Genomic DNA, 17199 nt, shown 5'->3' with positions numbered 1-17199 from the left:
GTGGACCTAGCCCCAGTTTGGGGATGGAATGTAGCAACTAATGATGTTCCTATCCTGGACAAGGTGAGGGGAAAGGACCAAACTAGAATACTTTCTTCAGAAGGTTGAATTGATCCTATTGAGGTCTAGCCTTGGGGATGCCTAGGCACAATTCGATCCTAGAGCTAGGGCTTGAGATCCCTGGAGATTCCACTGTTATAATTGCCTCAAATTTGGAGGAGAGGGAGGGGACCCACTAGCGCAGTAGCCTATAGGAGATCAATTTTTTCCTTGGTCAATTCTCGGGAAATTGATGCCCTAGTTGACCTAATGGGGCTAGACTTGGGGAAAAAGGGGAAAATGGTTAAAAGAGGGTTGAAATGATCACCCTTTTTGAGGGATCAATGCTTCATTCACTTGGGGATATGGAGTCAAGGATAATGATGAGTAAAAATTTGGTTTTTTGATCAAGGAGGCTTAGAAAGTCAACTTCATCCAAAGTTTGAGAGAAAGAAAAGAAAAGTGACCTTCAAGCATTTATACTTCAAAGCAAATGATGCAAGCTTCTCGAGATAAATAAGTCTCTAGGACATTTCATTCATATAACATAGGTCCATACATTAAATTAGCTAGAACATGCCCAATTCCACATTTCAGCAATGCAGCATCTAGCCCTAATTTTAGCAATATGCAGCAACAAGAATAATAGCATCAAAATTTACTTACAATGTTATAGAGTATATCCAACCAACATCTCATTTGCTTAATAAAGCTCCAAGACAAGAGAAATAACCCAAATCCATACATCAAAATTCATCCATCTCCAAAAATATCCACCAAGGAAATAGTGCGGAAATTCTCTATGATTAGAGAGATCCCAAGTCAAGTGATGATACAAATGAATGTATCCAACACCAATATATAGCCTCCTAAGGAGTTCGAATTAGCCTATGGGCCCCTAATGATAAAATAATGTGCAAATAATACCCCCTAATGGTGACAAGCCCACCATACTAGCTCATAATGTAAAACAAGCCTCACAAGGGGCCAAATAATGACGTATACATGTCGTAGGGCCCTCCAAAGGATCAATAACATCCTAAAGTCCCATATTGAGGAATAAATTCCTTGGAATATGATGGACAAGGGGGTAGCCCCTTGTTCTCCAAGTAGTAGACCCATGGTGCTCTCAGTGGGTTTGAGGGCACATTAATGACCCCATGGGTCTCTGTATGAATTGGAGATGTCTGTAGATCCTCTGCAATGGTCCAGGTGGTGAAATGAATGTTGCCATGACATCATACAAGTGATGGGACACCTGCCAAGAGTGTGGGGCTCCTGTAGGGGCCTGCTGGGCATAGTGTACCAAACATGTCACCATCGTCACAAAAGTGGATCACTAGTAGTCTCTGAACATCCATGAAGATCTGTGGAGTGTTGTCTGCTGCTGTGGAGGCCCATGGCTCTCTATGCACACTCTACATGTGCCAATGTGGACCTCTAGGGTTCAGGATCCCATATAGGGAAGCCAAACCCAAATGGAAACCACCTACAATCCTGCATAAGATCCAATGCGTCCCCTAGGTGTCTAGTACAATCAATCATTAGAATAATCGGGTAAAGGAGCTTACAAACCATGGATAACAAAGTGGGCACTTCATAATGACATGCCCTTCCGTAGTGCGCTTTGGCATGTGCTAGTGTCTCCAAACTCCAAAGGGGGTTAGCCAAGTACCTTATTAGGTGGTTTCAACGCTTAGAGGGGATAGCATGTCCAAGGTACACCCTTTTAATGGGGGTGGCAAGTGACAAATAGGTGAGATGGAATAGGGAATGAGAGGGGCAACCCTAGGCCATATAATGGGGCATAGGGGTAGCTAGATAAGGGGAAGCCCACACTTGGGTATATAATGTATAGGAGGGAGCAGTCATCGTACATGAGGTGCCCCAACTTTGATTTTTCCACCCTTCTTTATATGCCTTTTGCCTTTTATGAAATTCTTTAATTAATTGCTCGGAACTCAAAGGAAGAGAGCATGATGTGTATAATATAGCAGTGATTACCCCTTTTGAGATAGGGTAGTTCATTGCCCTCCAGGGGTTGGGATAATGATGGGTTCGTGATTGATAGAGGAGGCTCATCTAGAGCCTATGGAACCAGGGTGATGGCCATGGATGGGGTAGAGCTCATGTGTTGGCTCTTCCCCATGTGCTAATTATTTTTGTCCCGGCTATCTTTTTCATTTTGTGGTACAATTTCCTGTTAAATGTGGCCAATTATGCTTTTTCTTCTTTTTATAGTTGCTTCAACCTCCGGGGCATCATCTAGGTCTGACCTAAGGTGGGGGCAAAGGGGATAGGGAGGCTAGCCCTATGTGGACCCATAATGGGAATGTGGACCCATGTGGGAGAAATGGTGAATGGGGGTATAGTGAGTGGAAAGGGAGTAGTATGTGCAGGTAAAGGAGTGGGACCACACACCCAAAGTTGAGGTTTCCCAAGTAGTACCACCCTAAAACCAAATGGCCAATAAAGGAGATCCCATGGGACTAAGATCCAAGGGTAACAACCAAAAGATATCAAGGAGACAAGAGTACAAACTAAATCCACTCTTTCTGCCAAATCCCCCTATCAATCCATACCCAGAGGTATCCATGTTAAGTAAACTCAATACTCAATTATGAAATGACAAGACATACCTTTAGATTTAGGAGGCCCACCTTCAAACATATGATCAATACAGGTGGGTGAGGAACCACATGGCTAGCTCAGGTGGCAGAGAAAAGGCACAACAATCTAGTAGGAGGCATCAAGGGGCTGTCGGCTGAGGCTCATCATGGAGAAAAATTTCTTTTTGGGATATCACCCACAATGTCGTGGGTAACAAGGACAACAATAGTTTAGAGGCTTTATATGCTTGATGTTCAACGAAAATAAAAAATAAAGCAACCCAAAGAAATTGATGTTTAAATGAAGGGGAGGTTCGTGGCTTTTTGAAGCCCTTTTAGATCCTTTTGAAGCCCTTTTGGCAGTCCTTTGATCTGACGAAATCATGTGCTTCTTGGTGCTTCGAAGATGGTTGATCTAATCAATGATGTGGCCAACTTCCAAGCTTGAAGTACCCTATGCTACACCTCAAGAATCTTTCTCAAACGATTAGTAATATTAGGTGAAGACTTGCAAACAAGAAAAAACAAATCATTCTATTAACAAGTACATGATGAATCCAAACTAGATGCCAGCCAATCAAGAAGACATGTAAGTACTTATTTGTCTTCCCCTTTGACAACATTGCCCCTACTTGGGCCCAAATTCACTAAATGAGAGAAATAAAAAAATTAAATGAATACGAGTTACCTTATGCCAAGAAAAACATCACCACAATTTACACCACATGGACCTCCAAAGTCTTTTTCTATTATGAATAACAAGTACAAAATTTGGTAGGTATCCCCAAGATCAAGCTTCCAACCATGAAAAACAATGAGCCAATGAGGTTTATTTATACAAGTTTAAGCTTCCAACCATGAAAAACAATGAGCCAATGAGGTTTATTTATACAAGTTTGGGAAAAGATACGAAGAACATGAGAGCAAACAAGTGTCAAGGAGGCGATAATCTCAAGGCTAAGTCAAATTACAAGTGTCTCCTGGACTGCTATACAAATCGTTGTAGGTGGCAGTGAAGATCACAAAGACTAGCTAGCATATTAGTCCTCATAGCCAGTGCATTACATGTGTGGAATGTTGAGATTTGTAGCTTGGGAGGTACTCCAAACCCTAGGGTACAAGGTTGTGGAGGAATTGGCACGACAAAGTCATTTGTGGGCTAAGTACCCAAGGTGGGGTTTTTGCACCCAAGCTTGTGGGTGTGAAACCAAGTATGTTTTTGATGACTTGGCACTTGGAGATGATAGAGCACCCTTAAAGGAGCAAGGGGCCGCTTAGAACACCAAGAGAGCCTTTGTAGTTTGGGAGAAATTATTTTTTATTTATTTTTGTGTGGGTTTGTGGCAGAAAAGACAAGTAGACCCCACTTGAGACAGCCCTAGAAGAGGGCTAGATGTTTCCACAAGAAATTCATATAAGTAGAGTGAGGAGGGAGGCTCATTATTACATCCAAGCAACACAACATGACAAGAAAAGTATCTCTGAGTTGGTTGCAGATCAAAGGATCCTAGCCAAAGTTAAGAAGGATTAGTTTTGTGTCTTCTTGTGACTGGTTTGGAGCCAAGTTTGATGGGGAAGAAGGCTAAGGGATGGAGGAGCAAGTTTGGGCTAGTTTTGTGCATGTGTTATGTTGCTATTCTCTGTTGGCAAGCTGTCCAAGGTTCTGTGCTTCTTCAGGGGACCAAGACCTAGTATAGGGCTGGTCTGTGCTCAGAAAATTGGTAGAACAACAATTCATGAAGGCAAGGTAGCAGCATATGAATGGAGGAACCTACAAGAGGAGAGAGCTAAGTTTTCTAAGGTGATTTGGGCCAGCATTGGTAGGCTGATGTGGTCTATTATTAGGCCCTAACCAGGGATGAAATCCACAGAAGAGATTACACAAGGTCGAGAAGGGGAAGTCTGCTAAGGTGTGTTTGTATTTCTCCTTGGTTGATGTTGTTTGCTTGTGTATGGTTGTCCTAGTTTGGAAATTTTTGTTTGGGCATCTCAAGAACAGTTGGAGGGTTGTAGGAAGGTGTCGTGTGTGCCCTAAGTGAAGGACTTATGAAGGACATTAGGTCTGCTTGGAGTGGCAGAAATTTGAAGCTCAGGGCTTGTTCTTTGAAGGGATAAAAGGGAACCCAAGGGAGCGGTTTGACTAGCCCTAAGTTGACTATTGCAGAAGGACTTTTGATAGTGATAGAGGGAAACCTCCAAGCACTAAGTTTCTCTTCATTGCAGCAGCACAGGGAGGCAAAAGTGGGAAGAGTGTGAAGTCCCAAAGTGTTGTGTTCTTGAAGGAATAAGGAGCAGCGGGTGGGTAGCTTAGGAGTTGTTCACAAACGGAGTTGTGACCAACTCATAGAAGTCCCTATTTGCTGACTCATTGATGGACTAATGATCAACTAGAGGGCAGACAGTTGGTGAGCCGTGTTCAGTGACCTAAAGGAGTAGGATTCATTGATAGAGGCAGATTGAGAGTAGGACCAACAAATGTGTTCACGGTATGACCAAGTGGAGCTGTGAAGTGCACTACATCAACTAGTAGGTAAGTTGGTATCTTGTTCAAGGTAGATTGGTGATTATAGTTGTTGACACCAAACCCTAGCTTGTATTCTTGTATCAGGGCCATGATCCCCGGTACGAGAGCCCTAGACAGTTGTATTATAGATTGATAATAAAATGAAGTCGGGTTGTTAAAAAATTGTGAAAAGTTGTCTATTTGTGCACTAATTGATTTACTGCTGTATTTATTCCACTGTGCAAAGTAGTTTTTTATGGCATTTGAGTTGGTTGTCTCAAATATTCTAAAGCCCTAACCTAGATTCTCCAGTGCCGTGGAAAAACAACATGGTATTAGAGATACTTTGAAGGGCTAGTGAATCAGAGTGTGCACAAGTACAACTGAAGAGGGAGTTGGTCACATGGTTGTTGAAGGACTAATAACAATATCGAAGTTGTCGGTTGGTCTGCGATATGAGGATAGGTTGGAAGGGTTGTCTAACTATAGTCCGTGGAAGGAAAGGATCAAGTTGGTTTTAATGGTGAACATGATCTGGGACTTTGCTGAGAAAGAGATCAAGAAGCCGATTGACCCCAAGGAGCTGGAAGTGTATGAAAAGATGGATACGAAGTCGAAGTTAATCATCCTTGATGGTGTGAAGGATCCTTTGATACCTCATATGTCCGGGAATAACATTGTCCACGAGATGTGGAAAACTCTTTAGGATTTGTTCTAGAATAAGAATGAGAATCGACTGTTGGTATTGCAGGATAAGTTGAATTCCAACAAGATGATACATGGTGAAGGAGTGACTTTGTATCAAACGAGATTGTCTCAAGTTAGAGATGAACTTGCCGCCATTGGAGATACTGTTTTAGATTCTGAGATGGTGAGGATTGCTCTTAAGGGGTTTACTCCATAATGGAAGCTGTTCATCAAAGGGATCGTTTCCAGAGAAGCTACTAGACTAGATCAGGTTGTGGGATGACTTCATTCAAGAAGAATTGCAAGACGGGGAACTTAATCTGAAGAAGAAGACTTCTGATGATGACGTGGGTCTTGTAGCAAGGATGAAGGGCAAGCAAAAGAAGGACTTGAGTAAGTTGAAGTGTTTCAACTGTGGCGAGTATTGTCATTATTCGACGAATCAACCGAAGAAGAAGCAGGGAGATAATGAGAAGAAGGGGAAGCAGGTTGTAGGTGTCGCCACTTCTACTGAGATAGATGTTCTCTCCAAGAGATTAGAGAGTGAGGATTTTGCTTGGATTTCTCATTTTTCTTAGGGTGCCATCGATAAGACTGCATGGTATGGGAACAGTGGTGTGTCGAAGCATATGACAGGTTCACGTGATGTGTTCAAGACTCTAGCTGAGTGGGATTCGAAGTTGCACATGGTGGTGCGTGACAAGGGTAAGAAGGAGATTAGAGGATTGGGTGTCGTGCCATTCAGAATGGAGTTAGGTCAGTTGATGCGAGTTCAAGATGTATTATATGTACTAAAGCTCAAATATAATGTATTATCTGTCTTAGTGATTGAGGATAAGGGATTTGACGTGATTTTCCAGGACGGGAAAGTGAAGCTCAGGCCCAAAGGCTCTAGCTTTGGTGGAGTGGTCATTCGAGTTAGGGAGCATGGTCTATATAGGTTGACGGGCAAGCCTATAGATCATGAGCAATAAAAGCAAGAGAAGGTCCAAGTTCGATAGGTTTAGGGCAATGTTCCACCAAGACTCCAGTGCGGGGAGACGCACAGGGGGGAAGTGTGGGAGTACCCTCAATTTTTAGGGAAATTTCAGGGGTGCGGGGGGGCGTTGGGGTATATAATTTTAATATATATATATATATATATATATATATAATTCAAGTTCATATTCATTGTTCAATAGTGAAAACATAAATATTAAATAGACTAATAGTAATATGAATACCAATACATTGAAAATTAAAATTTGATCCACATAAAATTTAAATTCATAATTGAATTAAATAATGACATACATTGTTCCATCCTCATAATTCATTTTGATACATACATCATTCATATGACATACTCATTATTCATCCATACCATGAGATTCAATAAAAAAATTCAATAATGAAATATTCAAATACGTTGATCCATATCATTCATCATTCTACAATCTACATTGGTTTTAAAATTAAATTCATCATTCATCATTCATCATTCTAGAATCTAAATTGAAAGCAAAACATACTAGTATATTACTATATACTAGATACTAAAGTTTTGAGGGGGGACGCCCAGACGCACCCCTTTTGGGGAGTCTCGTCCCCCACACTAAGGAAACGCACCCGCTTGTGTCTCCCCAAGACTCCCCAAAAAGGGTGCATGGGGAACACACCTCCAATAGACTCCCCGTCCCAGGTGCGTGGGGTGCGAGGGGTTCGTGCACCCAACCCTGGGGGACACGTGCCCGTGGAAAACTGGTTTATAGAGAGTCGAGTTCTAGCAAGCATTTGCAAGTTCAGAAGGAGAATGTGCAGTCCAAGAAGAGTGCGTGGTTAGTGGGGAGCAAGGGTGCTTCTACTGTTGGCAAGAAGGAACTGTGGGATGACCTGAAAGCGTTTTAGGAGAAGAAGAAGTAGGAGGCTTCTCATGGCAATGACACTTCCAAGAAGGGCGTAGTTCATGCTACAGGGAATGTTGGAGGGTCATTGCCAAGAATTGGGCTAGTGTCGCCAACAGTGATAGTGATGAAGAGTTACTTCCTATTCTTGGAAGTACCTCCCCCGCTAAGAGGGAGTGTTGAGATTTGTAGCTTGGGAGGTACTCCAAACCCTAGGGTACAAGGTTGTGGAGAAATTGGCACCACAAAGTCATTTGTGGACTAAGTACCCAATGTGGGGGTTTTGCACCCAAGGTTGTGGGTGTGAAACCAAGTATGTTTTTGATGACTTGACACTTGGAGATGATAGAACACCCTTAAAGGAGCAAAGGGCTGCTTAGAACACCAAGAGAGCCCTTGTAGTTTGGTATAACTTAATTTTTTTTGTGTTTTTATGTGGGCTTGTGGCACAAAAGAGAAGTCGACCTTACTTGAGACAACCCTAAAAGAGGGTTAGACGTTGCCACAAGAAATTCATATAAGTAGAGTGAGGAGGGAGGCTCATTATTACATCCAAGCAACACAACATGACAAGAAAAGTATCTCTGAGTTGGTTGCAGATCAAAGGATCCTAGCCAAAGTTAAGAAGGATTAGTTTTGTGTCTTCTTGTGACTGGTTTGGAGCCAAGTTTGATGGGGAAGCAGGCTGAGGGTAGGAGGAGCAAATCTGGGCTAGTTTTGTGCATGGTTTATGTTTTCTATTCTTTGTTGGCAAGCTGTCCAAGGTTCTATGCTTCTTCTGGGGGGACCGAGCCTTAGCTTAGGGCTGGTCTGTGCTTAGAAAATTGTTAGAACAATAGTTCATGAAGCAAGGTAGCAGTGCCGAAAGGGAGGAGCTACAAGAGGAGAGAGCGAAGTTTTCTAAGGTTATTTGGGCCATCATTGGTGGGCTGACATGGTTTGTTAGCAAGCCCTAACCAAGATCGAAATCCATAGAAGAGATTGCATAGGGCCGAGAAGGAGAAGTCCGCTAAGATATGTTTGTATTTTTCCTTGGTTGATGTTGTTTGCTAGTGGATGGTTATCCTAGTTTGGACAATTTTGTTTGGGCATCTCAAGAACAGTTGGAGGGCTATAGGAGGGTGTCATGTGTGCCTTAAGTGGAGGACTTATGAAGGACATTAGGTCTAATAGGAGTGGTAGAAGTTTGAAGCTCAAGGCTTGTTCTTTGAAGGGAGAAAAAGGCATCCAAGGGAGCAGTTTGACCAGCACTAAGTTGACTGTTGGAGAAGGACTTTTGACAGTGATAGAGGGCAACCTCCATGCCCTAAGTTTGTCTTCATTGGAGTAGCACAGGAAGGCAAAAGTGGGAAGAGTGTGTAGTCCCAAAGTGTTGTGTTCTTAAGGACTATGGAGCAACAGGTGGGAAACTTAGGTGTTCACAAACAGAGTTGTGAACAACTCATAGAAGTCCCTATGTGTTAACTCATTGATGGACTAATGATCAATTAGAGGGCAGACAATTGGTGAGCCATGTTCAGTGACCTAAAGGAGCAGGATTCATTGATAGAGGCAGATTGGTGTTGTTGCAGATTACGAGCAGAATGAACAACAAATGTGTTCAAGGTACGACCAAGTGGAGTTGTGAAGTGCACTACATCAACTAGTAGGTCAGTTGGTATCTTGTTCAGGGTAGATTGGTGGTCATAGTTGTTGACACCAAACCCTAGTTTGTATTCTTGTATCAATGATTGTATGAGGGCCATGATCCCTGGTACGAAAGCCCTAGAGAGTTGTATTATAGATTGATAATATAACGAAGTTGGGTTGTTGAAAAATTGTAAAAAGTTTTCTATTTGTGCACTAGTTGATTTATCGTTGTATGTATTCCGCTGTGCAAAGTAGTTTGTTGTGGCATTTGAGTTGGTTGTGTCAGAGATTCTAAGACCCTAACCTAGATTCTCCAGTGCCGTGGAAAAACATGGTATCAGAGCTACTTTGAAGGGCCAGTGAATTAGAGTATGCAGAATGAGTACAATTCAAGAGGGAGTTGGTCACATTGTTGTTGAAGGACTAATAGCAATGTCGAAGTTGTCAGTTGGTTTGTGATATGTAGACAGGTTGGACGGGTTGTGTAACTATAGTCTGTCGACCGAAAGGATCAAGTTGGTTCTAATGGTGAACAGGATTTGGGACTTTGCCAAGAAAAAGATCAAGTAGTCCACTGACCCTAAGGAGCTGAAAATGTACGAAGAGATGGATACAAAGGCCAAGTTAATCATCCTAGATGGTGTCAAGGATCCTTTGATACCTCATATGTTTGGGAAGAACATTGCCCATGAGATGTGGAAAGCTCTTCAGGATTTGTTCCAGAATAAGAACGAGAACTGACTGTTGGTATTGCAGGATAGGTTGAAGTCCACCCAGATGATATAGGGTCAAGGAGTGACCTCGTATTTGACGAGATTGTCTTAGGTTCGAGATGAGCTTGCCACCATTGAAGAGACTGTTTCAGATTCTAAGATGGTGAGGATTGCTTTGAAGGGGTTTACTCCATAATGGAAGTCATTCATCAAAGGGATCATTGCCAGAGGGAAGCTATCAGATTGGAACAGTTTTTGGGATGACTTCATCCAGGAAGAATTGGTAGACGAGGAACATGATCCGAAGAAGAAGACTTATGATGATGACGTGGCTCTTGCAGCAAGGATGAAGGGCAAGCAAAAGCATTAGGGGAATTTTGAGGTCTAAAATGGGCCTCCTAAGAAAAATGTACAACCAAAATAAACTTTATAAGAACCAATAGGATTCAAGATGATGATGTCAACCATGGGGGATGATTCACCATTTTTGGAGTAACACCATTACCTGTTCAAAGCCCCAAATTTGGAAAAGAAACCCACTATGAAGTCTCATTTCTACCCTTGATTAACAAGCTTATTCACTCAATTGCACTAATGAATTATTGTATCTGAAGGTGAGGAGATGCATTGGATCTTTTACAAGATTGACAAGTGGTTTTATCGGCTGGGCGACTTCATTGGGGCCCAAGCCCACCAGAGGATCATATCAACACTTGTAGGGGATGTGATGAGAGCCACGGGTTTCCATCATGTGACAAAGCATTATCTCATGCCATGGGAAGCCTCAACAACTTCAACGACTTATTCATTGCCCCACATATGCAAGATGATGCACTTGGATCAATAGTGCCCACAACCACAGGGTTTTGTAGTTGATTTGAGGCCCAAAGGAGGTTTGTCTCATCCTTGAGAAATGGGAGGGTAAGCACCATCTTCTGTTCCCTCATTTGGAGCAGTTTATAGGCTTAGTTTACACCAAGAGACCCATGAGACCACTACTTGTGCCCCAAAGACACCTTGGAGCACCACATGATGTTTTACTTGGAGATCAATCCTCCCCCCTGTTAACCATCATTCATGGAGCCCTCCTCCTCATCATGGCACCTAGAGGAATCGATTAGGCCTTCCAACGTCCCTCCTACACCATTGTTTCTTCATTTCAACTTCATTTTGGATGGCTTATTCTACACTTTATGAGCTATTTGGTGGGCTTGTCACCAAAGTTATGTTATTTTGCACATTAAAATAATTTTAGGGGCATCTAAGGCTAATTCGAACTGCTTAGAGGATCATATAAATAAAAGAGACTCATTTGTGAGAGCATCATCATCACACTTGGATATCTCTCTCTTGAGAATTTCGCACTTTTTCTTAAGATGTCTATTAGAGCTCTTTTAATGCATTTCGATATTTTTGGGAGCTAAACTCATTTTCTCTTGGAGCTACTTTCTTGATCTTGGATTGGATATATCTCTTGTTATTTTGTAAGTAAATTTTGTTGAAATTTTTTCATGAATGATGTCTAATGTGTGGAATTATTGAAACTAGCTAGTTCTTTTGTGCCCTAATTTATTGAAAATCATTTTAAAGATCGCTAGAATTGTTGAATTGCACATGTTACTCATTGATAACAAGTAGATGAATGCTCCTAGTGGATTGAAATTTTCTTTTCTTCCATAAAAGTCCATAGATCTTGGGTGGGTAATTGTTGAAAGGTAGGTGCTAGGGATCACTTTTTAACCTCCTTGAGAGACGATTTAGCCAAATTTCGAATCACATAGACTCCATAACCCAAGGGCAAGGCACTAGTCCAAGTAAATTTGGTGGTCACCTTCCTCCTCTTTTTCTCCTTTTTCAAAATTTCGGCCCCTACCCTAGACGTCTAGCTAGGGCTACTTGTGAATTGCATTAGAGAGGTGATATGGCAAATCCGTTTGGACAGGATTTTGCGCTGGTGTCTTTTATAGTGATCGTCCAAGTTTGGAGCAATTCCCACGATTGGTTTGTGCGACAATTAAAGCCCTAGCCACATCTTTTGGAGCCATCTGGAACGTTTGTGGTTGCTGGTCTTCTAAAGGGTCATTTTCACTTAAAACTTTGAGGAATCTATCATTCTTGACCCTTTCCTATCCTAAGCTTGACTTAGTGATCATACTTCTTCCCATGATTACTCAAAAACCCTAGGTCTCGTTTGGGCTTCTTTCTAGGTCCCTCTAGTGGGGTGAAAACCCTATTTGAAGAAGGATTACCTTACAAAGCCCCTAGAGTGGTCTTGCCTCATCTTAGAAGTCTTGATCCTAAGCATACTCATTATTATTCGAATATCCCTAACCCTATGTCTAGGTATTCCTCATAGGTCTTTCTTGGAGAGCCCTTCGCTTCTCTTGAAGCATTGAGCCCTAATTGAGACCCTCCCCTTGAATGGGCCTTGGAAATCACTTCTTACCTTGTCATTGATCTTATCATTTTGAGTGATTTCTTTCATACTAGGACTCTTCCCATCGGTGAAAGTCTATAAAGAGCAGGGGACACTGACTGAGGTGACAATGGGTCTTTGTCCCATTGTTGTCATTTGGCCTAGTAGTTGTCCCTTAGGTACCCCTCGTAGGACCCTTGCTAGATTGTGTGCCAACATGACCAATGTTAACCAAATCTATTCTACCACTGAATGACTGAGCTTTCTGGCTGCTGTTGATCGAACCTTTGACAAGTTTGACCAAGAAAAGGTGGAAGGTCTTGACTGCAAAATCTCTGGCTTTGACCATAGGCACTTTTGACTAGTTGACTATAGGCTGAATTTTGGCCCCTTTGACCAAAGCTGACTTATGTTAGTTTGAAGTATTTTGATCAACATTTTGACTAGGTTTAACTGGTATTTAAGCTTGGAAATTGGCACAGATTTATAGACAATTTGTATTGTTAACTTTGTTGAAGATTGAATTCTCCTTTGAAGAAAATTTGGCTGGATTTTTCCCAAGGTTGGGTTTTCCTAGGGTAAATTTTTGTCTCTTGTGTTTGGTTCTCTTTATGATCCTAATGTTGTCATTACATTATTGTTGCAGATTTTCTCTGTGTAAATGCTTAATGATGTAAGTGACATATGATAACTTGAGGATAATCATTGAAAGTAATTATCAAGATTAGAAAATCAATGTCTATTATAAGAAAATTCAACAATTACTGGTGGTAGAGTTTTTGGTAGCTACCTGGTTGTTCTTACTAGTGGAAATCATTTAGAACTATAATAAAGAAAGTCTTGCCATATCTAAGAAAGCTAAACCTTAGTTTAGTAACCCATTGTATTTCATCAAAGATCAAAACATTTTAGGTATTTTGTATCAATTATGATATTCATGTTAATTTTATAGAAAATATATTTTGTTGCCACAGTTTGTAACTAGAACAAAGGCCAATAATTTTCAGTTTTCTTCTAGCCTAGAGATATTATACATTAAAATATCTTATTTATTTGTCATTTTCATTGGCAGATTGTAAACATGAGGGGAGGGAGATTGAGATCTTTAAGACAAGGTGCTCAATTTTGGAGTTCAACAATGGCTATGAATCACAATATGGCATGTGATTTAGTACTTGTAAGTTGAAAATTGACCATGACCATTTGTATTTGATAAAGTCATTTTTTTGTCATTCTCTTGTGCTCATTAGTCTTTATATGTTTGTTTACATGTTAAATGAAGAGAAAAGTAGTTTAGTAGGTTAATTAGGCTTGAATTTGTTTTGATGGCATTCATATAACACTTCAAATATGATAGGACATACAAGGCCTATGCAATATCCTATGTTTTGTCTTGTGCAATTTACTCTTGAACATTGGACCTAGAAAATTTTCTTAACACAATCTGATTATTAGTGTTGCTAAGGTCATGGCAACCAGCTGGATGGGCACACACAGGGTAGAGGACCACTATCACCTAAACCCTATCCCCCACTATTTAGTCCTAACAACATCCTAAATGATCAAGGGAGGAGTTCCAAATATTACCTCAATTAACCCCTAATAAGACCAATGGTTGTTGGATATACCTATGTCCTTTAAATACCTCACCCTTGATAGAGTGCGAAATTGACACTCTCTTTAGTCAATATAACCGGTTGAACTTAAGGGAGTGGGTTTAGTCTTGGACATAAATCAGCCCCACTATTGACTTAACTCTCTTGGTGACTTCAAACTCGTGTAGGAGCGACCTTTCTCAATGTGGCGTCTCTAGCCTTCAACTCCTGTGTGTGATGAATATGAGACCCTGCCCAAATTGAAGCCCCCCTCTAGAGATGGTCTAGTTGCTTGGATCAACTCATCTGTAAAACAAAATAACTCAAGCAGTGTCGCCCCATAGTTGGTCCTTTCCATGTGACTAGATAACTCCACAATGGCAAGAAATGTTAGCTTTATCATAATTTTATTTATCACAAAGAATATGTTGGGTTGTGTTATATTCTTTGCGCAACTATCCCCATGCATGATATTTATGAAGTAGGTACAACAGGGGAGTCACATGGGGGGCAGTAGCCCCCCCTATTCTAGGGTCGCAAGGGGAGTTTAAATCAAAGGAAGTATGTCGAGACAATATTGTGGAAGTTTAATATGTAGGAAAGTAAACTGGTGAAGGTCCCTATTCCTGTAGGTGTAAATTTGTCTACAAAACAGTGTCCCAAGACACAGGAAGAGGAAGAGGATTGTCCCGTGTTCCATAAGTGAGTGCAATTGGAAGTTTGATGTATGTTGTTGCCTCAAAATCTAGCAGGTCTTGTAGAGGGGTGCTCTACAAGGAAAACTCTAGACTAAGTGACAACAATAAGGTGTGGCCCACTGTTACCGCAACCACTAACCCCTGCTCTTTATGGATTTTCACTAATGGGAGGCTTCTTGGTAGATAGGTCACCTAAGAGAGATATTCTAGGCTTAAAGGTTTAAGGTGACACTAAAGGCTACTAGAGGGTGGCTCTTTTTAAGTACAATGCTCAACCAAGGGAAAAAGGGCAATTCACATCCTCTAGAAAGGCCTATTTAGGGCACACTAGACCTAGGGCTTGAGAATAGAAAGCAAAATGGATTATTGTAAGGTTAATGTGCTAAGAAAAGTTTTCCAAACAATAAATATTAATAAACCAATGGCATATGAAACCTTCAAAAAGTCCTCAAGTTGAAGCTTAGCAAAACTAGTGTTTACATAGGGCAAACTAGCTAGGGCAAGAGAATTGAGGCCTAAAATGGATAGATGAGCCACCAAAGACGGTTGATTCTGAGGTATCCAAGTCTTCTCTTCATGTTGAATACTTTCACCACCCTAAATTCTCCTTCTAAACCAATTCGCTCTAAGCCCTAGTTATGCCGCTTATCGTTAAGAGGGCCGAAATTAGGAGAGAGGAAGAGAGTGAAATTCTAGTTTGTGGATAAAATGAGGTTTGATCACCAATTTGACAAGGCCAGTGCCTTAGTCCTTGGGTTGATGGAGTCTATGGGTGTAATAGATTAACTAAATATTGCAAAGGAGTTAGGATATTTTGATGCCCTAGCACAAAACCCTAATTATTACCTTTGTGAGGGATCAATATTGACTTGGGAGAGCTAATACAAAAGTTCACCAAGGGGATTGCCATCCAAATTTCATTCATGAGTAATGCATACAAAGATGATATACAAATTTTATACAGTTGATCTTCAATAAGTAAAGGCACAATAGAAAAACCCTAGTTTGCCAATTCATTCTTTACATATGACAATAAGATAATTATTTTATCGAATCCAAGGCTCACTTACAAGACAAAATGCATGAAAAATCCTTTCATTGGTCCAAGATAACTTCTCCAATGCCAAGAAAATAGTTCCAATAAACAAAGTTCTCCATAGATCACATCTCTCCAAGATACAAGAGGGCCGAAAATCTCTGAGGGTTGAAATAGTCACAACTGATGATGAATAGAAATGAATGAGCCTCTCCTCTATTGACATGAGGAGTCAAACCTAATATTAGCCTAACGACACCTCTTAAACAAGTTTAATCACAAAATATGCTTGGGTTGCAAGCCAACCCACTAGCTTCAATCATAAATGCTCCAATAAGCCCACATGTGTGAGCCTCTAGCCTTCTACGGATGACATCATGCATGAAATAGGCTCCAAATGCCATGTCCAAGTGTTGTGGGGTGTTTAAGGTGATATAGAAGCATGTAAAAATCAAAATTTGAGGCTTGGCCTTCAAATTTACCTCAGTGGCTTCTTGTGGTCCCAAGATCTGGCTGGGGCACCACAAAGTGGTCTTTGTGGGTCTCCAACTGCTCAAAGTGTTCATGTTTGCTCCAACATTGAGGGCTTCTTAGGTGTAACTAGCCCTCCCTACTTTCTATAGGTGAGACCATTCTCATTTGGGCCTTGAACTAGTTTCCATGCATCAATTGGTGCTGAGGCTGGCTTGGGGGCATGCTGGGTCGAAGTGTGTCATTGTGAAGAATCATCAAATCTGGTGCAAAGTGGTTCAATTTCTTGGGTACAAGAGGCGCCCTAGTACATGTGTCAAATGTTGTTGCTACTAGGAGGCCCAAGAGTGTGAAAATTCGAAACCCGAATCCTATTGCAGCAACTGGAAATTATTCTCCTAATTGTTAATTAAATTTAACAATTTATTCACTGTTTCCTACAACAAATATTGAATAACTCACACTGCAACCTACACAAATAAAACTGCGGAAGAATAAACGTTGGAAGAAATGATAACACACGCATAAATTTACATAGTTATTTTTGGACCAATGTCCCCGGAAAACCCCAATTTGGGAAAACCGGTGCAGCTGAGGGTTTTAATATTAATCAAAAGTGAAATAATCTAAGTACAACTGGATGTCGAAACTGGCAATCCTACAGAGAAACACTGGCAAGAAAAATCTAGTGAGGAAATATCCTCACTCCACAGGCAAATCCGGGCTCTGACCTCAGCTCAAATTGAGCCGTCCAAATTTACTCTGCGTAGCTACTGCGTCATCCTAGCGCAGTCCCTTTTGCACTTAGGTGGAGCCAGCTTCTCCTCAAGTTGTTTGGTCTGCTGTTGTCTGGGAAAATGTCTCTCTTGGCCTCCGAAATCTCTGTCCAACTTCTGGCACTGGAACTCGGCTTTCCCCAA

The 17199-nt window shown here is 41.2% G+C and overlaps 1 protein-coding gene across 8 annotated transcripts in view; it reads left to right on the top strand.

Moving 5' to 3' along the window:
• The window catches only part of LOC149153217 (GTP 3',8-cyclase-like), a 210664-nt gene that overhangs the window by 39721 nt on the left and 153744 nt on the right, over positions 1 to 17199 (top strand). For 7 of the 8 annotated variants that reach the window (XR_016262637.1, XR_016262636.1, XR_016262638.1 and 4 more), the window contains exon 2: positions 13552 to 13656. The exons of the other annotated variant lie outside the window; for it this stretch is intronic. Coding sequence is in view for 4 of the 7 variants with exons in the window: in XM_089439957.1 (XP_089296083.1) it covers positions 13561 to 13656 (96 nt within the window). In the remaining 3 variants the exon portion in view is untranslated. The remainder of the gene's footprint in view (positions 1 to 13551; positions 13657 to 17199) is intronic. 8 annotated transcript variants of the gene reach the window in all.

The sequence above is a fragment of the Pinus tabuliformis genome, chromosome 9 (genome assembly GCF_031772625.1).
Source record: "Pinus tabuliformis cultivar Carrire ecotype Pingquan chromosome 9, CPIR1, whole genome shotgun sequence".
NCBI classification, from domain to species: Eukaryota; Viridiplantae; Streptophyta; class Pinopsida; order Pinales; family Pinaceae; genus Pinus; species Pinus tabuliformis.
The sequence above is the reverse complement of the archived record's forward strand: the minus strand, read 5'-3'. Positions and strand labels throughout refer to the sequence as shown.